The 24,604-nt window shown below is 40.8% G+C and overlaps 1 protein-coding gene across 1 annotated transcript in view; it reads left to right on the top strand.

Moving 5' to 3' along the window:
• GHR (growth hormone receptor) overlaps positions 1-24,604 on the top strand; it is a 234,507-nt gene that overhangs the window by 95,897 nt on the left and 114,006 nt on the right. Inside the window, 1 exon segment of the mRNA XM_033110150.1 lies at positions 8,794-8,874. Within this exon segment, the coding sequence (XP_032966041.1) occupies positions 8,805-8,874 (70 nt within the window). The 5' untranslated portion in view covers positions 8,794-8,804.

Here is a 24,604-nt window from a genome sequence, read left to right on the forward strand (position 1 = left end):
GCGTGCCCACAATCTCTCAGTGTCCGGAGCTGCACAGTCCAGTGCAGTAGCCACTTAGCTGCCTGTGGCTATTGAGCACTGGAGATGTGGCCAGTGCCCGTTGTGGTGTGCTGTGAGTGTGAAATACACTAGATTCAAAGATTCCACATGAAAAAAGCGTGTGCAATCGCTCACTAATACTTTTCCAGGTTACTCCATGATGAAATGATAATACTTCGGGATCTATTGGGTCACGTGGGATATATTACTAACATTGATTTACCTATTTCTTTACTTTTTTAATGTGCTTACTAGAAAATTTAAAACTACGTATGCGGCTGGCATTTGGGGCGCACGTTCTCTTTCTGTGACACAGCACTGTTCGGGAGAGCACTTTCTATTAAAGCTATTAACGATGCGTGGTGCAAGTCCAAGCTGTTCCACCTTCCATATCTGAAGGAGTGCAGTGGTATATTATACGCTTCCTGGAGATAAGACGTGACATTGATCTGCCCCGTGCTTGCCATCTATTTGGCAGCCAGTCAGTCTGGCCAAATAGATTTCTTTCTATTTATGTGTATAGGCTTAAAGGAGGTGGGGGGATGCCCCTGTGTCTTGGAAACAGCGCGCACATCATAGCTCTTAAGGAATGCACATGAAGGTAGACCAGGTGCTTGGAGGCTCAAAGGCCTAGAGATGAATATTATACCCCTTGAGCAATACTGTTCCCAAAGAAACTGCTATGTCAGCATTGATGAATTATCACCGTCCTTGACGGCTCACTGGAAATACTACGGTGTCTGCCCCTGTCTATAATTCAAACGTAAACTTTACTGTTTTTCTTTTTCTGTAGTTTTTCCTGCTTTGTTGGTATCCTGTACAGGTGTTTATTCAGACTGGTGTAGCATTTTAAAAGAAGCCAATCCCTACCCAGAAATATTCTGTCTAGGGGAATCACCTCTCAAAATTCCTCTAAACTTTCATTTTCTGATTTTTGAAATTAGGAATTCTTTTGCAGGGTCTTTGTAAAAGTTGAATAAAATAAGACACCTGGCACACTTCTTCATTGGGCAGATTTTTGGGGAGACATCTACTCTGTGCCAGGCCCAAGGATAATTGTTGGGGTTACGATAGAGAGTGAGACACGGCTACTCCCTCTAGTTTGCTCGCAGCTAAAAGAAGAGAAGGACAGGAGCCTGGCAGCATCAGGACAGGAGTAGTCCCGAGTGAATGGCATTTGTCATTACGTCACACAAGGGGGGACTTAGCTTATCACAAAGTCAGGGAATGGTATGCAGATGAGAGAATTGAAACCCACTGTGATTAAATGACTGCTGGAGTCACCAAGTCAGGAAGTGCTGGGCTGGCACCAGGGCACAGGATTGCTGACTCCTCTAGCAATGCTTTTCCCAGGAGATCACATTGCCTCACACTTGGTTTCCCAACTGGTTTACGTTAAAAGAACAACTTCATCATTTTGAACTGGATTAAAGGAAAGAAGTTTCTCACAGTTTTTGCTCTATATTATCTGGGTATTCTAGCACACTATGAGTTATTGTACTAATCATTGTCAGATTATAATGTCATCAAGATAATGCATGTATTCATTAGAAGACTTCGTTCTATGAAATATTGTCTTCAACAGCTTATCATTTCTTATTAAATTAGGTTAAACAAAGCTAATTCCCTTCTGGGAGTATAAAAGAAACTTCCAATGTCTTCAACTTTGTTTAAGGCACATTCCCCATGTTCTATATAATCTATCACAGTAATAAAAAAAAACATTATATTTAAAAAAGAGTCTTGTGGAAAAGGAGAGAGGAATCAGAAATCCAGTGAGAGGTTTGCTTTTTCAAAATCTGTTTTGGAAAAAAAGACTTGGTAGGTGCAATGGTGTAAAGTAAGATATAAAAAGGAACACATTGTTCAAATAAGCACCTATGTAATTGATTTTCTCTTCCATGTGAGAGTCACACCTGTATTGTGAATCAGTGGATGCACCAAGTGAATTGGGCTGGGTGAGTTTGACAGCCATCCATAGCAATAGTTGCTATGGCGAATTGCCACTGTTGCAAAGTGTCACTGGATCTTACTGAACTCAAACAGAATGCTCCATGCACTGAAAAAGGTCCACTCCCAACAGAAGACCCCTGCATACCAAGATACGAACAGCACCAAGCACTTAGTACTGTAATGCCCCATATTTTCTCCCTCCTCCGGAAAGGAAGAGGTAAAGACCCACGTTCCTGTAACCCAGCTGCCTTCTCTGTTGTCACAAGGAGAGTCCAACCTTTGTCAAGCCAACCCTCTTGTCATTGGAATTCATCTACCTACTTTTCAGCTCTAGAAATCTATGATTCACAAAACAAATAATCTGGACCCAGTAAGAACAGCGTAGAGTTTTCTTACAGTAGCTGAAATAGTGATAAGGGGTGAAATCAGCGTCTAGATTATTTCCCACACAATTGGGCCTCCAGTTAGAAGGTATGTAGTTGCCTATACACTTGAGCAAAAATGGGCAGCAGCCCTGCCTTATCTGAGGAGATACACACATTACATTATGATGAGCCTTCAACTTTCCCTGGACCCTTACGTGATATAAGTAATTGAAGAAGGGAGTCACATATTCTGGCTGCCGAAGATCACATTTGCTGATATAGCTTTGGCACCTCCCTAGGCTTCCATTTCAAGATATACAAATATAGGGCCCACTCTCAATCTACACCATGGAAATATTATAAAACATAGTCTATTTATTACTAGTATCAGAAAGAGTCTAATAAATAGCTAGCATTTATGGGATGCAGGCAGAGGGCATACCAAGTGCTTGGAATAAATTGTCTCATTTAATGCCCTCCTGATTTTGCTATGAAAAAAGTAATACAGTTATCATCCCCATATTAGAGATAAGTAAAATGAGATTTGGTAAAGTCAGGATTTGAACCTAGCTCTCTCTGACTCCAGGACACATGCTCTTAACCCCTAAGCTTCCCCTGTCTGTAAGTGAAGATAAGGATGGCATCTGAAGTAAAGGCTGATATTAATTTCTAAAGACCTGGGAAAGTATCTCTGAATGCTTATTAACTAAGTGTGACCAGCTGACAGTGCAACAGATGGCATCAAATGAAATCAAGTATACAGGGTTCACCCAGAAGCACTCTTACATCTTGTATCAATGTCAGCACATTGCTTAACCTTTGTACCTGTTACCTACACGTCACCTGGATAGCACCGTTCATTTCCCCAGCCGGTGGTGTGCTGGGTCCAGTTCCTCCTGGCTTATGAACCCACATTCAGTGACTTCAGTGAATCCTGTGACTTAGTGAATCCAGCTTCATGACTTGGTAGCTTAAAATCAGCACTAGTGGAGGTGTTTACATCACAGAAATTGGCAATCGCTACAAATCATGGCCCTTTTCTTTATTCCAAAGAGAAAGTTGTTAAATATTTATCAGTATACCACTGTCTGTGACTCAAAGAGCGATACAGTGTGAATTGTCACACTTCTAAAGGTAAACAAAGGCATACTGCATACCTAAAAAAACATTCTACAAATATACTCATACCTAACTCTTCAGTGAATCTTCTGTCCCCATCATTCTGCATTTGGAAGGACCTCTTAAAACATAACCACAATGATTTTGTATGTCACTAGAAATATAAAATTATATTTTGTTTGTTGTTTTTGTTACAGAAGCAGTATGCTCACTATTTAATATTTATGAATGCAAGTACAAACATACAAACCATGAAATGTGTATATCAATATTGTCAAATAGAAATATAAAACACAATGCAAGCCGTATATGTGATGTAAAATTTTCTACTGATCACACTTTAAAAAATAAAAAGAAACAGAATATTAATTTTTAATAGTATTTTATTTAACTCAATCCAAAATATGATTTTAACATACTGTCAACATAGACATTACCGAAATATTTTGCATCCTTTTTGTACCAAACCTTCAAAATCCATGTATATTTTACACATGCAGCACATCTCAATTTAAAATGCTACTTTCATCAGAAACAATCTGTATTTAGATTTCATAAAATCTACAGCTGAAAAAGTGGATTCATATACCCGACCTGTTCCAAATATACTTAATTAAACACTTAATTGAAATATTTAATTAATTAAAATTAAATCAAATTTAGCTTAGTTAATTCCTCAGTTGCATTAGCCACATTTCAAGTGCTCAATAGCCACAGGTGACTGGTGATAACGGAATTGGTCAGCATAGGTACTTACCATATATGCTTTATTTGTTTTATTAAAAAGGAGACCTACTATATACACTACTCCCCAAAGCTTTTTTTCCCCTCATTAATTACACATTTAAAATACCTTCCCATCCTGTGTTCCCCACTGGTTCCTAAGAAAAGAGAAATCTCAGCAAAGTAGTTATATCAATAATGTCTGTGAACTTTTTCTACCTCACTAATGGGAAGAAAATAGGTTGAGCTAAGGCATTTTGGCTCTCATCAGTTTTCAAATTCCCGCCACCAAAGAAAGTGGGTAAAAACATGAACTACAAACATAGACTGTTCAAGTAAAATGCCTGGTGCTGATTAGAATGGATCATTTCAAATATCTTTTGGGATTAGCCTCTTCCTTTTTCAGTGCTGAATTTTTAGGAAAGCTTCACCAGGGAATCAACAAGATTCAGCTTGGCAATATTTTATTAGTAATCAACATCAGTATCAGAAAGTACACATTTATTAGGTTATCTAGGTCTTGCTTTTGCAATATAACAATCCTGCTTCCATGGGGATTTTTTAATCAGCTCTTGCTTTTTCAGTATCAGAACAGCTAAATCAATTTTAAAAAACGAGGAAACATTATTTCTGGTCGATTGAGCTGCCATTTTGGTATTTTGCCTTAACACCAAGTAGCAAAGAGAGTCATGTGATCTCCTCCCTCTAAACAACTCAGAACCCAAATTTCTGATTTCTGTCCATGGCACCATCTTTCATCCACACATATCCTACATGTTCAACCATTGGTGATAGACAAGTGTCTCTTTATTGTCTCCTGTATCCAGTCAGCACCACATCTTACCTGTATTTCTCAGTGATATTAAGTGAAGAAGGTATGAGGGGCAGATTTATCCTAAGAAAATCTGCTCTTGCACATGATATACCTGTACCAAAACTTCTAGTGACTTTCTGATTAATATGAGTTGAAAATGCTGTTTCAGTCAGTCCTCCTTTGCCATCGAATTTTATTCCTTTCTTCGGAATTCTGAACCTTGTTCACTATCTCACCATCCCCCTCAGACTACGACCCTGATCTAAGCAGAACCCAGACCCAGACCCAGGACATTTGCACTCTCTGAGCTTCTGCCCAGAGCAAAAGTTCAACCATACCCTCTTACTTTTTCTTACCTATCACCATCTTATCCATCACGTAGGTCTAATGTTAAGCCCCTCAATTCAGTGGCTGATTTTTACCGACTCTGATCTTCCATTTTTAGGTATGCTGCTGCTTTTCCCAGTTTCATGTGCCTATCTTGCCTAATTCTTGAAGTCGAGAACCATGATTTTGATTGCTTTTGTATTCTGCATCGTGCCTCGCACCAGGCTAGCAGGCGCTAGTAGGTCAACAAATACTTGCTAATTTTCAATGAAAGAGAACTGAAACAATTGCTTTCTTTGCCTGGAGTTGATTATAACATGTTGGAAAAAAATATATTTATTTAATCTTCAGCTCTTCTCATGTGTTCATGGACTGTTTTATAGCCAAAGAATAAAAGTCAGTGTATCATAGGCCTAACTAATTTAGGGGCCTTCTCTGCTGGGCAGTCTACAGAATTAAAACGCACGCCAACTAAATCGCACTGGTTTTCAACTGGCTCTCCCTTGAGGGAGTGGGGAGCAGGCAAAATGCCTCAAGCTTTGAAAGTGGAAATGGTGTGAGTTTCATTATGCAAGAATTGAAACTTTTCCTCCCCCTCCCAAATGAAAATCTTGCCATGAGTCTATAGCCAAAGAATGCATAAATATCATTAGAAATTTAGAAAGGGATTTTCCCTAGAAAAAATATCGCACACTTAAAAAAACCCAATAAGCTAAGGTACAATTTGGTGGATTCCTCTAAACAATGCCTCCCTGTATTCCAGTTATTATAATGGGGAAAGGGGAAAATGGGACTTTCTCCTGCTCACATCTGGCACATCGTTGATAGATTACATTATAGTTCCAAACTCTCTTCTCTCCTCGGGACACTTTATCTCAGCTAGAAACTAATAAAGAAGGATCCTCTCATCTAGAAACTACCCCACGTAGCTCTACGGAGAGGAAGGGGGGGGCAGTTTACAATCCAGTCAAACAGAATGCTCATTGGCCTAGGTTATGTGATGGCTCTCGAAAGTTCACTAGGGGAGGATGACGGGGGCCACCTTTAGAGTCACCCCCACTGATCCAGCAACAGTGGAAGGGGAGCTAGTCTCTAACGGAGCAATTCGCGCTCACTGAATCCAGCCACATTTAGTGATCCTCTTCTCTGCTCTCGCTCGAGTTAGAGAGTTGGAATTAGGTCCCTCTGCAGAGCTCTCAGTGGCAGTAAACTGTTCTCATCTCCTGTTTGGGAGAATAGCAGTTCTAAATGCCTCGTTGTTTTTTTCTGTAGGAATGTGCAAAAATTTTCTGGTTAATTTTGCTTTGGGGATTCTGATTGATTTGTTTCTTTTGTGAGATAGAACCTGCCATTGAGATATGTTTGGCTGTTAAAGGAATTGTTGTTTGGGAGAAGTGAAGTTCCTTTTCAGGCAGCAGTTTTCAAAAGTTTGGCGGTGCGAAGGGGTCAAGTACTATTCACCTGAAGCAAAATTCACTTGTTTCTGGCATCTGCTAAGTCTCTTTGAGATGTTTGAAGAAGTGACTTCCAAACCAGAGAAAGCACCCTTTGAGAAATGCAAACCTCTTCATATCCTTAGTCAGTTGGGAAGCAAAACCCACTACCTGGGAACTGGGAACCTCTTACAACCTGATATAAGACAGCGTGTGCCAGAGAAGGCTTCTTTCCCTGACGCTAAGTGTGTTGGGGGATGACAGGTAAAACTAACTATATATAGAGTACAGTTCCTTTTCCTCCTTAACAAATATTTTAAAAATAAAACTTTAAAGGAAATATCCAGTTACCCACAGCATGGCATTTTTCAGCCATGCTGAATAAACATATTTGGTTTTAGCCTTTTTATGTATTTCTGCTGGAGACTTCAAACTGTGGTTACATAGCCTATCCACCTAAGTGTAAAGGACCTAGGGAAAGATACTCAGTGGTTCACATTTGTGAAGTAGATGAGAATGATGCAAGGCCCTTAATCCAGAGCCGTCCAGGTTAGGAATTGAAAACATCACCGTGACAAGTACAGCTCACATTTGAATGACATCTCGCAGTTGGCAGAGCGTGTTCATCTGCACTGTCACACTGGATCCTCTCCACGACTCCTCGAAGCAGTGTGTGAGAGCCTTCTTTTATGTGTATATACATGTGTACTCAGACACAGGAAGATACTCAGTTTATGTAGAGATGTATTGTCTTAGAATTTTTAAGAATGTAAACTCATATGGAACAAAAGGAGATGATGGGTCATCCACTGTGTAGAAAGTATAGAACATCAGATTATTTTATACCTTTTCAGAATTATGCAGCCGTTACCCCTGAAAACAAACATTTGTGTTCGTCTTTTCAGCCCGATTAGTGAGAAGGGCTATTTCATTATTGTTAAGAATGTACAATCATAAAAATGAGACCAACAGGGGCGCAGGTGGAGCTCCCAGTGTGGTGATCAGGTATGCCTGAGTGACTTGTAAGTCAGTGTGATTTTATGGAACTGTTACAGCTCAGCCATACAGTAGTTGGCATTCGTTAGTTGTCAGATGTAGCAACAGCTCTCCAGAGGGCAGTCTGCTGAGTTCATTTTAAACCAGCCCAAACTCATCTCTTCAGAGGTCCTGGAAGTGGACCCCTGGCTTAGTTATTCCAAAGAAGCTTATTTCCTCCAGGTAAAGGTATGTGTTAGCTGAGGCGTGCTGACTTTCCCCGTTCATCAAACTGAAGGGTGCAAGGTGTAGCCACGTTGGGATCCCAAATGGCTAGAGACTCGAACTGACCCTTCTGTGAGCCTGAGATACTCCCATTTTGGGCCTTTCAGAAATCACATTCCTCCTACAACTAAAAACCCTTGAGGACTCGCAGTGTCCTAGGGAGGGCACCTTGGCAGCACAGATGTTTTGATTTCTTTAGCTTCTCACCTTCTCCTTTATGCTGCCTTCTAGCTAAATCCTTTGGATGGTCCATTAGCACAGTATTTTGAGGGCTAATTGAGCTCTTTTGTTCACTGGGAAACACAGTGAGACCTTTTACTATTACAGTGGGTTGTTTTGTTTTTCCTTTTATGGCCTGTCCAGCTCAAGGCCCCAGGCTTGATGATACAGCCGACAAGGTTTTCTATTTCCGGATCAAGTTAAAGTGAACCACACTGGCCCTGTTATTGAAGCAGTGCGTGGGGTCATTTGCTGTGAGGTGGGTCTAGGGCTGCCGGCCAGGATGCGAACATTTCTAGTGTCCACATTATTTCCTGAGGCGAGCACCCACAGGAGGTAGAATGGATTACAACCTGTTATTGGCTGTCATGAAAATTCTGACACTGTGAGACTCTGGAGCAATGCAAGACTGACTAGGATTCCTTCTAGAACAGACATGCATGTCAGCTCCTTCATGGTTCAGCAAGTCTTTAAACAGTATTTAATGATAATAGCCTGCTTTTAGTTGGCTTCATCTCGTGTTTTCTTTGTGTGCTTGCAGGTCCTACAGGTATGGATCTTTGGAAGCTGCTGTTGACCTTGGCAGTGGCGGGCTCAAGTGATGCTCTTTCTGGGAGTGACGGTGAGTTCTGCTTTCCCATCCCCAACCCCAGTGTTTTGAAATAACACTGAACTTTATTTGTTAAATCGAAGTGTGTTGGATGATTTAATCAAAAATGTACATTTTAAGTAGCAGCAAATAGGAAACTTCTCTTAGCTTTAAAATCATCAACTCGGAGGACTTTTCTGTGGATGTTTTACAAGGAATACAGTAGCTAGTTTTGGCATCTGATGATTTCACATCAAAAATAAATGCTACAAATCATGCTGAGGGCATTTACATTGAAGGCCAGCCAGGTCTCTTGGACCTGGGGGCTGGGAAAGATACTGATATTGCACTGAAGGGTTATTAACCTACTGATCACTCAGGTCATCTCTGATTAAGGACATCATGGCCTATTTCCAGAGCTCACAATTAAGGCCTCTTCATCACATTTTCTGCGAATGGAAATCGCAGGTTTCAAATAAATTTCACCTTTCACTCTCTGGGTGATTGCCATTTGGCTAAGTTTGAAGGAAGAGACGCCTGAGATAGCTGAATCAAGTACGCAGAAGTCATGCACTTCTTTGGCTATCTCTAGTTCTCCTTCCTACCAGAGAAGTCTCAGTCTGTCCAGACTTATGTCTCACAGCAGAAATAATTGGAACTAGAAAGGGGAATGAAAGGAAGTGAGAGGAATGAGTTTTCTGTCCAGCAAGACAACTGCACTCATATAGGGGCTGGGAGACTTTTTAGAAGATTGTCTTGAGTACTTGATTTTTTTCCCTTGCTTGGGCTTTAGCAGAGGAAAGAAGTAATCTATTTCTCCTAGGCTATGACACCACATTCAGTTGTTGCTTTCAGAGTAGCTAACTCCCCTACTCACCGGGCAACTCATGTTGGAAAGCATAGTTTAAGAGCAGAGGTAGTGCTTTAAGATGTCCTCCCTAACCTTTGAGCCAAAAATAAATCCATAGTAGTGAACTGCTGAGGGCGACCAAGGTAACTAAGAAAACAAGAAGGGTAAAATAGTGTTATTTTATCTCTTAAAGCAATTTAAAAATATTTATAGAAAAGAAATCATAATTGTTTGAAATAGTTTTGGTTCTCTCTGGTGTTATAATGTCAACATTATGCAAGTCAAACATGGAGAGAATCACAGGCTCCATTTCAGCAGCTTTTCCCATGGCTGGTTTTAGACCCTGGTTCTGAGCCAAAGAATTACAGCTGAGATCCTCCGCTGTTCCAAAGTCAGGGTGCTTTAATCTCTACTTTCTTCATTAAGGTGACTTTCACACCACTGGGGAAGGCTTGAGGCATCTTAAAAACCTGTGAAATGAAAAGTATGGCAAAGGAAATGTTTAAAGATGTATCTTTAAAAATGGATCCCCAGCTGAAAGACTGGAGCTCAAGTTTCTTAGGTTTTAGGCCGAGAGAGTCTGCAAAGAACATCTATTTCAGCTGCTTTGACATTTTATTGCGGACATAAACCTTTAACTTCATAAGAAAAGTGAAGCAAACAACACCACTAGCTGATTTTATGTTTGCCTTTTGTTTTGCTTTTCCATTGCGTCTTGTTTGGTTCGTTTCTTTGTTTGGGAGGAGCAAAGCATAAGAAAATGCAGTGGTTTTATAGTAAACACAAATCAGGTAGCCTACTGGTACTTGCACATAGTAAGTAATTTAGCAAAGGAAAAAATGTGTTCCTCCTCCTTTTTCTCTTAGTGGACTAAACAAAATTCCTTTGGAATATATGGCTACTCCAGAATTCTACCTTAAAATGGCCTGGGGATGGTTAAGGACGGTGTTTACGTAAGAAGGTGTAGTCGATGAGCATGTTTGAACATGAGCATGCGCGCCTGTGTGTGTTTGCCAGTTCTGGCCATTTACCTGATGGTTTTAGCCAAAGCCATCACCTGACACGACATAGATTCAATCTCAGATAACATTCATGGGTCATGTGTTTCTTTTTCTGCCAGGTCCACATTGTAGCCAAATCATTTTATTTTTATTTTCTTTCCCATTGTAGAAAGCAGACTAAAAATATAAGAGAGAAGTTAAAAGGAAAAAAAAAAAGTCACTACTGTAGTTTCACCATCCATTCATTTGAATTCCGTTTGGTCAGTGAAAGAAATGGCACTGCTGAGTAAGAGGTCTGGGAAGTGTCACCTGGAGGAAAGTCGCCCAGGAGCTGGTAGAAGATGACAGATCTGTGTGTATGCCTGAGGAAGGTTGGCACTGGAAGTCTTGAGCAGGGATTTTTCTTGCCTGGGCAGATGAGCAGTTAGAAATATACTGGCCCTAAGAGGATTTTTTTATTAAGTCCAACGGCACTTTGGGAAATTTAATGAGAACTAAACATGAAACAGTGCCACCATTGTGTTAGCTGAAATGTTGCAATAGCGGCTCTCTCATCCTTGTCTTTCATCCTTCATATTAGTCTCTATGTCTGCTCCTCAAGGCAGGTTGCATAGTCACAGGGAGAATTTCTTATTCCAAACTCAGGAGTGACCAATCATGCCTCACTGTCAGAGGGCTTCACAGGGTTGAACTGTCACCTGGCTGCACCAACACTACTGTTCCTGGGATGATGGTTTTAATAAGAAATGTATATGAAGATTTGCTGGACATAAGTATTCTTCCAAGCAGTGCCTGTTACAAATTAGCTCTTATCTCTTCTATTTCAGTCAATCTACAGCTTAGCTCTCTCTTTGACCTCAGCACCCTAAGGTGGGAGAGGGAAACCCCTGTCCCAAAAAAGCTCCGTCTAGTTGGGATGTATGGAACTTCTAGAAATGAAGGAGAGACTGTATAGCTTGAAGGTCTAGATGGTGTGATGGATACAAATGGTCAAGATGCTCTGAAAAACAGTAAATCATGGTGGACTGGACTAGTTAATTTAATAAGTTCAATGTGCATGTATATTTTTAGAGCTTTCCATTTTCAAAGATTGAACTTAGGGCTATGAGGAATATGGCGATTCTTCCCTCAAGGAATTTATCATGAGTTAATAGATCAGGAATATACACAAAGAATTACGGGATGAGGCAGTGTCTGCTAACTATGGAAACAGTGGCCTGAACTGCATTCTTTAAGAGGAGGGTCGCTTCTGACTGTAGTGGATTAGAAAGAATGTCACAGAGGAGGTTGATGTTATTTCAGCAGAAGCTGAAATACTGGGTTAAGACTTCAAGTCTGAGAAGAGCAGGTGGCAACTGTAGGAACAGCTGACGTGATCAAGGAACAACATAAACAAAAGTGCACAGGTATAGATCCCAGGTGTATGTGGAGAATAGTTCATGCAGTTATGCTGCAGACAGGGCACTGTACAAAGCAATGCATGGCTCTACATTCAACAGATATTTTTGGAGCACTTCTTTTGTGGAAGGCATAGGATTAATGTGTCCAGAGTGTGTGATACATGAGCACTGTATTTTTAATGATTCCCTTTGGAAGGAAACGTAGGTCAATAGATTTGAGTTAAATTATAGAAGGCCTACAGATGGTACAAGCTTCCTGGGAAAGACAAGTCTTGCTGGGCCTTAAAGAATGGGTAGTATTTGGAGAGGAAGAGAAGGGAGAGGAAGTGAATGTCGTATCGGGCAAGTCATAGTTCTTCTCAAAGTTGTAAGCCAGAAAAAAAGGCTAAGCTCGTGATGGGACATTATCTGTGTATGTGTGTAATATTTATATATAGCATATATAAAATTTATGTACAATACATTCTATGTATGTGTGTGTACACACATATATATATATAGTGGCTTGCAAGCAAAGCACATAGTAAGCATCTTATGACTCTAAAAATTAAAAGGTGCCGCATCATTTTTATATACCTGTCAAGGTAAGAAACTTACACACTAGGAGTGAGATGCCATGTCCTGAAGGAACCCGAATCCCCAAAACAATGTTCTCTGTATATCTCTGAACATTTCTCATAAACCTATGCAAAGCGACACAGCACCTCTGTTCTCATTGCTAACAGATCGGAAATAACGGCTGACTAGAAGGAACATTTATTTTTCTCAATAAACCTTACCCCCATTACACTTGAAGCTCCACAGAGCTCTGAGAGGTTGCCAAGACATATAGGATGTATTTCAAGCTAGTATTAGAGTCATGGTGGTAGAGACTAAACAGCAAAGGGTGTGACTGTTCAATGTTTTCAAGGAGGAACAATCCCAGGCTTTCCACTCACACTGGAAGTGAGGGAGAAAGCCACAGAGCTTGAGATTGCTGCTGTCTGTACTGTCACAAGAGGCAAGAAGAAACCGTACAGTCTCCTCTAGTGCTATTGCCCGAATCCATGTATATCAGCAAGCCTAGGTCACCGGGTTCTCCTGGTACGGCAAACGGCATTGACACTGGAGTTCAGCAGGCCACAGCAGTCCAGGTTACAACGCTTCTGGTCTTGTCTACCTAGACAGTGCCAATAGAAGATATGAGCATAGGCCTTTGCAGACAATGACACAGAGCAGTCTTTCAGCGAGTTTTTATCAAGCACTTTTATGGATTCAAGTATGAATTTTAAATTTATGTTCCTGCTTCTGAGGCGCTCATGGCCTATAGAAGAGAAGACAGGCAAGTGAAAGTAATTTAATTCTGAACCACCTTAGTGGTTCAGGAAGAGTTTTTAAGCAGGATAATAATACTGTCAGATTTTCATTTTGGAAATAATACTTGTAATAGGATAAAAGTACATTTAAGAGAGATGAACACAGAGGAAGATGACTGTAATAGGTCAAGAGAGAGATGATGTAAGTGTGACCACGGTGGTGAAAGATGGATGGATCACAGACAGATGTTGAGGAGATGGAATCACCAGTACTTGGAGTCCAAATACGTGTGGATTTTTGACTTCAGGAATTGTCAGAGCTTTGTGAGTCCATCCATTGCTAAGGCTCCACATTTTTAGTTAATGTTATCAACATTAGCAGTGACTCACTTTAGTACAGTGGAGTCCTGGAACACAGCTCCGTCTATTAGCAGTGAAGTGGTACTCGCACGCTACAGCCCTGTGGGGGAGGAAACGTACTGAGACTGATGACAGCAGAGTATCTAAGCCATCTCTATTTTATACCATTTCCCAGAACTCCTGCCTGTGCCGAGCCGGGGTCCTACCATTGTCTGCTCAGCTCTGCAGTGTGGCCATGGTGTGGCTTAGGCTACTGTGCACTGAGGGTCCACAGCTGGAATGAAGGCCCGAACTTCCTCCCCCTGTAGTCTCTGAACATTCATGACTATAGCCCAAGTCCTTCATAGACCCCCAGATAGTTTTATCATCGCTAGAATATGTGTTTACTTCATGGAATGCAATAAAATATATGCAGGATGAGCTGAGAGAAGCCAAGCTATGTGCTGGGCAGAATCTAGGAGCTCGGTTAGGCTTGCACAGTAGCTAAGTGACTCACCCCTGCAAAGCAGCTGGCAGTGGGAGTGATTAGGTTTGTGCCTCAGCTAATTGGTACTAAAAGGACTGGGACCACCCAAGAATAGTCCAAACCTTGAATGTTCAATTTACACATGCCAACAATCGACTGCACTTCTAGTCTTCCACCTTAGATCCCAACTATTACAGGACAAGGGCCAGTCCTGGTATGCAAAATGTTGCCACACCACTTTGATTCAGTCGCCTAAACTGAGGCTTCTGTTATGGGGTAAACAGGAACGAGGTTGACATTTGATGTGTGATGCTGTGCTGGCCACAGGCCCTTGTTCGTGGACACACTTGGTTTTCTGCCTCTGGCTTAAGGCTAACCCAGGTTCAGCTGTGCAGAAGTCCACGCCAGCTTGGACCTCCCCAGCCAGCCTCTGCTGGAGATCGTCCTCCACAGCAAAGGGCCCAGGGTCCGTCAATCACCCAGCACCTTTTCCCCAGGAACCCTGTCAGGAAGAAACTGTGGTTGTTAGTTTTCTCCTCACTGTGAATTTAAGCCAACAGGTTATGTTCCCAGAGCTGGTTTCATTTAAACTTGAACCGTAATCTCTATGTGATAAAGACTTTTCAGCATCTCAGAGCCATCCACAAAGGCATTTTTGACATCTGGCTCCCGTTCCTTGTAACTACCTACTTACCCATGGTACTGTACTCCTAACTTGTCATCAGGCCGAGTCGCTAGCAGCCACGACCCCCAGCACCACCCTCATCTTGCACAAGCAGCAGGCACCCCCAGGCAATTTGGGCTTTTCCAGCAACACTCACGTGGGTGTTTAAGGCATGCTGTCAGTGGTGTCATCCTCCAACCCAAAACGAGGCCTCTCCATCAGCTGTAGTCAGCAGCATAAAGGCAGTGGTGACGTACGACATAAACACATTTTAAAATCTGATGCAACTGATCCTACAAACAGAGGGTTCCTCAGTGCCCTGTCTGGTGTTTACTGTACAGACGGGGAGGCCCAGGGGCTTGGAGCACTATTTCAGCTTCAGCTGCAAATCAGAGTTTGGTCTGTATCTCCCAAGTGTGTTCAAAATGAATCCATGGTATTTTATCAGATACGTCCATCAGGAATCTCTGTTTTTGTTTATTTAACAACTTACTGGCCTTAAGCCTTCACCTTAACGAATCACAGGGTCTGTGTTACATTTCCATGGCAGGCTTGCAGGTGTCAGAGCATGGCGGATCATGTCCCGGTCACGAAGGAAATGTTTCAGGATGTTGTCAGAGAAGTTCCCACCAAGAGGCAGGACACGGGCTGGTCGGGTGAAGGGGGAGAGGAGCAAGGGAGGTGACATGTGTCGTGTGTCCCTCTTCTACGTGAAGTTGTGATGACATCTGTGTTTCAAGTTGTGTGACAAAGTCTGGATTGAGTTTGAAATACATGCAGTTTAGCTTTTTTCAAATGATTGACAAAATCACCACTGAATATTGTTATATGTTATGTGTGATGATCACTGCAACATTTATTTAGAACTCACTAGACCTTAAAGTCCTTGAAGGATGCTTTCTTCGTCCCTGTATGCCTGTCCTCTAGCATTCTGACTCACAGAGGAGATCTTCATTTATTTGTTGAGTGAAGGAACCAGCATCTAAATCCTGACCTGGGACTTTCCCAGTCATGCCCCACAGTTGTCACTAATGTTCTCTATGTCCAGTCCTAACCAGGAAGGGGTTGAATTAGGATCCCCTTCCAGTGGGCAGGGTCTGGAAGTAGTTGTACACTGTAGAATCCAGGAACCGTGGCCTCCAGCAAGCCCCAAACATCCCCATACCCCCCTCTAAGCCCTGATTTGTGTGCTTTCCTTGTGGAGACAATGATCTCATGTTCCTGCTGTATACTTCAGACGCCACCTGGACCAGAACTCTGCCCTACACACCAATGCCTTGGAGCCTAATGCCTTCCTAAGTCTTGTCAACCTTTTTCCAGGTGACTGAACTCTGTACCCTATGCACCAGCCACTGGCCAACATCCCGCATTGAATGAACCGGTCACACAGCACCAACCCCGACACCACCTTTATCTGTGCCCCACCTACCAGATTAAAACTCCTCAAATATTGACAGACTTAGAGAGGTATAATGAGGCCTGCAGATTTCAAATCCAGGTTTTCTCTGCCCCTTTGGACATTGAACTTGAGATTATGAAAGACCCTGATTCGGAATCATACGGATCAATTTTCCCGGCCCCATTCCTTAAGTATCAGGTCTTTCCAATTTTCCAATGAGAGCCCGTCTCCAAGTATTAAACTCAAAATTTAAAGTCCAAGTTATATTGATATAGTCTTCAATTTCTTAATCTCTGAATATGAAAAGCAACTGGTATTTTGTGTATCCTCGAATCTTTTAGCAAAACTTTCCAAATTTGTGCAACAAGAAGTAATAATGAGCAGAACATTTGACTCCTAGGGAGTCATGTGCTATGTGTAAGTACTGATAGGTTCACATTAGTGGAGATTGAATTGGGGATATTTACCATGCTATATTTTGGGGAGCCTTGGCTTCCCCAAAAATGAGAGGTCATTTTGTAGAACAGGACCATTTTGCGGCTGCCTAACATTTAGGACATATCCTCTCTCCTCTTCTACCCAACCATGACCCAGCTGCTTCCTTGATTGGAGCAAGAGGCACCATGCTTTTCTCAACAATTGTTAATGATGAAAGGATGTGTTCTGGTGACAGTAGGATGGGAACGTCAAAGAGCCCTGCCCCATGTCAGGGCACAGTTTGACCAGATCAGCTTTCACGGAGTAGAATGTTGCGAAATACCCGATGCGCCATGCTCAGATAGGCCTAGTTAGGTTTACAAGCTGGTATGTGACGGTGCCCAACTTCCCTGGTGAGCCATACCAGCACCATACTCTATGGATGTTTGCTCTGAACCTCGTAAACACAGTTGACTAGCTCTCTCTCCCCTCACAGCAATCACTAACCCTGACTTCCTGGAAAGCTCTTGTACCCTGTTTCCCCGAAAAGAAGACCTAGCCGGACAATTAGCTCTAGTGCGTCTTTTGGAACAAAAATTAATATAAGACCCAGTATTATATTATATTATATTATATTATATTATATTATATTACATACCGTGTTCCCCCAAAAATAAGACCTAGCCGGACAATCAGCTCTAATGCATCTTTTGGAGTAAAAATTTATATGAGACCCGGTATTATATTTATATTATATTGCATTATATTATATTATATTAATTATATAACACTGAGTCTTATAGTAAAATAAGACTGGGTCTTATATTAATTTTTGCTCCAAAAGACACATTAAAGCTGATTGTCCATCTAGGTCTTATTTTCGGGGAAACATGGTAAGACCCGTTCTTATATTATAGTAAAATAATACTGGGTCTTATATTAATTTTTGCTCCAAAAGACGAATTAGAGCTGATGGTCCGGCTAGGTCTTATTTTGGCGGAAACATGGTAGAGGAATAGAAAGAGCTAGATTAACTTCTGTGCATATCCTGGCCATATTTTAATGTCAAACTCATGTATATAGCAATTGCGGGTGTGAGCAAAAATATAGCTATGACCCAGCTGTCTTTGTCTTATTTCCATTGGATAGGTGCTTAAAGTCTGTATTCTCAGGTCTAAAAATCTTTGAGGAGAAAATAGAAGAATAATTAACACAAAAATGGAAGGCTATTAAGCACTTTCATTAACATGAGATGTATCTAAAGTGAAAGTATACCCTGTTGAATTTTGGGGGTTGGGTTGGTTGGGAGAGGGTTGCTATGTCAACTGATGCTTTGAAGCAGAAGATAGAAGGAAACAACTGAATCTCCAGGCTGAAATGAGGAGACTATGGCCACCTCTGAGCCCGCAGTTGGCATTCAGTAAATACTGTGTAGATTACTGATTGATTTCTGCAGTCAGTTGATTAGAGCTCGGTTGGATCTGCATTTGAATTGGTTATGCATGATGTCCTTCTGGTGCTGTGAACTTGCCCTTGGCTATCACTCCCTTGGTGCAGCCAAAAACTTAGATTGTCGGAGGGTATAGGGGGCCAGTGGAAGACCTCCCTGGAAGAGGAGGAGAGGGTGGTCAGGGGGCCCTGGATGGTACTCAGAGAACCCACAGAGATGTGCAGGGAGTAGGACCAGTAAATAAATATCTGTACCAGTCACATCTGATTCCTGTTTCCTTTTTCTCTGCCATGGTCAAGATTAGGGATTTCAGAACATTGATCTTGGACTTTGAACTGAGTTTGAATCCCAGCTCTGCCATTTGAGTTGTGTAATATTTTTTTTTTTTTTTAGATTGAGTTCCCCAGAAGCCAGATGCTGAGACTAGGATTCAAATGAAAGTAAATTATTAGAAAATGTTCCAAGGAGAAACTGATAGAAGCGTAGGGAAATGAGACAGAAGGGCAAAAAAACAAGCAAGGATACTATATCAAGTACTGTCGCATGGTGGGGTGGGTGGTGGTGGGGTGAGTGTCTGTCTCAGTCCCTTCTGGAAGAAGTGTTTCAAGTTGTCCACATGAGCCCTCAGTGGGTGGGTAAGGGCTAACCACAGGAGAGTGTAAATTCCTAGACACTATCAGTTCTCCAAGTGCAGGTCAAGGTGGCTCCAGCAGCCATGGGCAGCCAGCAGAGACACAGGTGCTGGGTGTTGGGAGAGAAAGCACACAGAGTCTGTGCACAACATGGTTAATGGAGCTACATCAGCAAAGCACTGACAGCATCTGCTACAATGGCTTAGGTAGTTTCTTATACTCTCTGAGCCCCAGTTTTCTCATCCGTTAGATGAGAGGAAAATAACTTCTTTAAAGTCATTAGGTAGTAACACAAATCAACTAACCACCTATTGAGATTACACAGGAAAAGAACATACATATTCAATAACTGGTAACTTCTGTTGGCTTCAAGTTGGATTACTGCAAACCCTGAGACCTAAATAAACATACAAATCAAATAGATGTGTAGAATTTGATTTATAACTTTACGTGCCTTAAAGAAGCAGTTCGGTTGCATAAGGAAGCTGTGGAAGCTAGAGATAATTTTAATGACTCCAGAAAACTGTCTAGAAGAGGATTCTAATGTTTAAGATGTTTTCAACAATAGAACTAAGATATGATGGCATAAAATTTTATAAAAAGAGACTACTATATTTATAGTTTTAACAGTGAATGTTCAGAGGATACCGTGTTTCCCCGAAAATAAGACCTAGCCGGACAATCAGCTCTAATGCATCTTTTGGAGCTAAAATTAATATAAGACCCGGTCTTATTTTATTATAATATAAGACCGGGTCTTACATAATATAATATAGGACCAGGTCTTATTTTACTATAAGACCAGGTATAATATAATATAGTATAATATAAAATAATACTGGGTCTTATATTAATTTTTGCTCCAAAAGACACGTTAGAGCTGATTGTCCGGCTAAGGCTTATTTTCAGGGAAACACGGTAGGTTTGATAAAACTTGGTGCTCTAGTGCTTGTACTTTTCATATTAATAAATTTAAATCTGATCCACACAGCAAATAGGTCTGTAGTGAGTTGGCTCCGATGCTGGGAGTGCTCCTGAGTGGGTCAGCTCAGTTTCGTGATGATTCCTGTAACATTTGCCCTGGGGCAGACGCAATACCAAAAGGAGTGAGGCACGATTCCCCAGCTTCGTCACCAGGTGGACTGGGAATGTGGGAGACAGAATTATAACCAATTTATTGCAATAAGACTAGAAGCATTTTAGTGGATTGAGGTTTATGTACTTTATACTTAATACCTTAGTTAATCCCCACAGGAATACTAAGAGGAAGGATCCATTATCACCCTGTTTTAGCTAAGGACACCACGAATCATTATGTAACTAGTTTACATAACTAGTGAAGGCAAAAGTACAAGTTCAGCCCAGGCAGTCTGACCCCAGAGTGCACACTGCACTGCCTCTCATGTCCTAGGAGTCCCATGGTGGCCGACTAATTATAGTGCTCACCACTGCAGGCATGTCTGCTGATTTATGGAAGTTGCATTTGTTTTACATGATCAGTCTAGCTAGACTTGTGTTATGTCAGAAAGACAGGTGGTGATTCCATGAACTCCCTCTGTAAATCCCCCAAGATTAAGTTTAATGTAGCTCTTAAACTTTCAGTGTTGGACCTCATCATTTCACATATAACGTGTGTGTGTGTGTGTGTGTGTGTGTGTAATATTTTTGTGTGTATATATGTTATATGTGTTGTACATATATATGATATATAAAACTTAATGTGGGTACTTTCTTAAAGTAAATGGGCATCTCTCTTCCTGAGGCTAAATCAGGAGCCAAGATTTGAGGGGACAGGAGCTACCTCTTCCCCTTGGAAAAAACACTTCAGGAAAGGTACCTCCTGGGCCACTGAACCATACCCTCTGCTACTGTCCAGCCCTGCTGTCTACAAGGCTTTTCTCCACTGTTCTAGGGAGGTGCAAGGACTGTCTTATGGAGTCAGCTGTGGGTTTGCTCTCCTGTGTCCTTCATTCGTGAATTGTTCATGAATGCAGAAGCTGTCAAAGGAAAGGAAAGCCATCTCCCCTCTCTACGAACACGTCTATAGACTTGTCCTACACGCAGACTCGCTAGTGTACCGTATGCTTTTGCCCGTTTCTAAATTATACCTCCTTACCCAACCTTTCCCCACCTTCTTAAGATTAACATTCCCTATTTTGTGTAGAACTTGTGTTGGGTATAACATTGTTCTTGAACCATTTTTCTGATACGTTTCTCCCCTATAAATCAGGGGAAGTGAAACAAAGCTTATGAAAACAAGTCTTCCATTCACTGGATTTTCTTTTTTTGTGTTGCTCTTTTAGGAGAAAGGCAAATTGTCAGGAAAGAAAATTGTATCAAGAAATTATTTGAAAACAAATTGGGATGTCGTCTTTGCCATTAGTGATCCCATCTAATGGTGTGATGGGGGAGGGGAAAAACATCAGCCAGTTAGCAACTCTGGCTTATGAATCCAGTTCTGTCAGTACTCAGCTCTATGGTTGTGGACAAAAGCTCTTAAATTTCTCCAAACTCAGTTGCTCATCTATGAATAAAACTTTACAGAGAGAAAAATCTAATCTGTCCCTTTCAACTCCAGAATTGTTTTCTCTGTTATTTCTTAGACATGAATGTGGTACTCTGCAAGGGATTTCCCTCACACTACGCCCTTGTGATAGATCTTTTTCTCCTGGGCTTTTTGTTTTTTAAATCCGTTACTAGAGTGAAGATGAGGAAGGCAAGCTAATCAAATCTGCAGATGAGGCAAAGCTAAGAGTAGCTAATGTGCTACATGACAGACGTAGGATTCAGAATACCCTGTTTCCCCAAACATAAAACCTAGTCGGACCATCTAATGCATCCGACTCTAATGTGTCTTTTGGAGCAAAAATTAATATAAGACCCAGTCTTATGTAATATAAGTAAAATAAGTAGTAAGTATAGTAAAATACTTAAGTAAGTATAGTAAAATACTTACTATAAAATACTTATATAATGTAGATAATATATAATATATAATTATATATATAATACCACTTATTTTACTATAAGTAGCTTATTTTACTATAAGTAGTAAAATAAGACCCGGGCTTATATTAAATTTTGCTCCGAAAGACGCATTAGAGCTGATGGTCTGGCTAGGTCTTATTTTCTGGGACACATGGTGTCTTCACAGCCTATAGCGGTCAAAACTACCGAGGGCCAAAACTACCAAGATAAAATTTAATAGAGATAAATGTAAAGTCCTGTGTCTAGGTTTTTTAAAAAAAATCAATTTCACAAACGAAGGAAGTGAGAATCTTGGTTTACAGCAAGTTCTCTTAGAGACATGACATTATTAATATTTAGTTCATTGCGAGTATAATGTAACTAAACTGTTACAGTGTAGCTGCCAAAGTAAGCTAGCTAACTCAGGCTGCCCTAATAGAAACGGAGGATCTGGAACAATGAAAGCACCCGTGCTCTGGTCTATACTGGCCACAACATATCTAGAACAATCTGGTGAGTCACAGCATCAAGATTTAAGAAGGATATTAACAAACCGGAACAATACAGACTTAATGGTGAAGACTCTTGAAATCATGTGAAAGGTACTAGAGATATTTAATCTGAGGGTGATGAGGGAGCAATGGCAAGATATTTCTTTTAAATGTATCATGTTGAAGAGGGCTTTAACTAGGTATTTTTAGACAACATAGTAAAATAGTACAATATCCCAAAAAATGTAGACTTTGGAATCAAACATATATTCATTTCTGTCAATTTCAACTCTGACTCTGAGCAAATTATTTAACTTCTCAGCTCTTCCATTTCTCATCTATTAAAAGAGATAAGAATACCTTGCTCAGAAAGCCATCCATGAGAATTCAGTGAGATAGCATGTGAAGAACCTGGCATAGTTACTGGCAAGAGTTAGTTTTCAGTAAAGGCTCATCTCCTCTTTGTTTACCTTCTCTTCACGAGAAGAAAAACAAGGACAGTTAAATTGCTGTTCAAGAAAGTACTTTATAAGTACAAATTGGTAGTCACAAAATAATCAGGGGGATGTGAAATACCGTATGGAGAATATAATCAATAATGTCATAAAGATTATAGGGTGTCAGATGGGTGACATATGTAGGATGACTTATTGGGGGGATCACTTCATAGATTATATAAATGCCTAACCACTGCACTATACACCTGAAGTTAATATAAAATAATATTGAATGTCAACTATAATTATATATATATATATATATTCACGAGGTGTAAAGTAGAACATAGGAATATAGTCCATAGTATTGTAATAGCTATTTATGTACGATGTCAGGGGGTAGTAGACTTGGGGGGATTAGCACTTTGTGAGGGGTGTAAATGTCTAATCATTATGTTGTTTTATACACCTGAAACTAAAATTTAATTTAAAAAAATACAGTACTTTCTGTCAATTACAATTATCCCAAAGTGGAATGAGTTACTAGGTCTGACAGGGTTGGGGTTTTGGTGTGGGGGTGTGGAGCTGACTTGCCAAGGAACTCTGGTACCCCACTCTTGCCCAAACACAGTTTCATATAATAATCGTTTTGATTTTACACAGTGGGTTTCCAGGTATGATTTTATGTGAATAAATAATTGAGTAAATTTTTAAAAGCCAGAAAATCAGTGAGTAATATGAGCCCTGCACTTCTTCTGTTCTCTCTGTTCTATGCACTTGTGCACTGTGGGAATTGACGTTCACTGAACAAGTAATTTACTGCTAGAGACTGAGTTATAAAAGATCCAAATGTGTTACACCACTACACCTACTAAATTAGGGAATCATTTCTGTAAGTTACAGAAAGATACTCAGTTGTGACAAAAGAGGTTTCTGGCTACGTCCGTACGTTTTTCCACTTTCTGCAGCACCATCACTTCTTGCTTGCTCCCATTTACTCAAGTATGGTTTTCTCAAAGGCAAAAAATAGAATTAACTTGCCAATATTGTGACTCTGGGTCTCATTTAAACAGCTGATATTTAGATCTACCTCGTCCTCTCTAGCAGTCCTCCTTGGAGCATTAATTATCAGAAACAGCTAAGCTTGTCAATCAATGTTCTGAAATACCTCAGACAATGAATTCTTTCTTTTTCAAATGCGTGGAAGTACCCAGGTGCTAGATACACCCAAGTGCCTTTGATAAAGGAACAGGCAAGGCAACCCAAAAGTTCCTCCTCGGTCAGCAATGAAGAATTAAACCATGAACTTGCCATTCCCATAGTTTTTGGTTAGTTTGTGTGTATGTTTTTGAAGATGACTGAATGCAAGTAGTTTTATAGGGTACACTGAGTAATTTCCTATAGGATATGCGTAATCAGAAAAATATTGTTGGACAGGAAGTCACAGAAAACAAGGGTTACAATAGTTTTTGAAGGTTGAGGACCTGGGTTTCTCAACCTTGGCACTATTGACATTTTAGGCCAGATGTACATACGTGCAGTGGGAAGTATCCTGCGCATTGTAACATGGTTGGCAGTATCCATGATCTCTACCCACTAGGTGGTATCAGTAGTACCCCCACCCTCAGTTGTAACAACCAAAAGGTCTCTACACATTGCTAACTGTTCCCTGGGGGGGCAAATGGCCCCCAGTTGAGAACCACTGGTTTAGAGTGATTGCATGTTGAAATGACAGGGCCCAGGATTATTGTAGGGATCAAATTAGATAAGGCATGTTTTAGTACTTTTAAAAGTAAAACAAATATTTATACAGATAGTTACAGTGTGCCCAGATAGTACAGTACCCCCAACCCCTTATCTTTTCACTGGTTCATTTGTTCATTCAATCTAAGACTTTTTAGAGCCAGGTGCTAGAGATCCATAAATAAATAAAC

Source organism: Rhinolophus ferrumequinum, chromosome 7 (genome assembly GCF_004115265.2).
Source record: "Rhinolophus ferrumequinum isolate MPI-CBG mRhiFer1 chromosome 7, mRhiFer1_v1.p, whole genome shotgun sequence".
Taxonomy (NCBI): Eukaryota; Metazoa; Chordata; class Mammalia; order Chiroptera; family Rhinolophidae; genus Rhinolophus; species Rhinolophus ferrumequinum.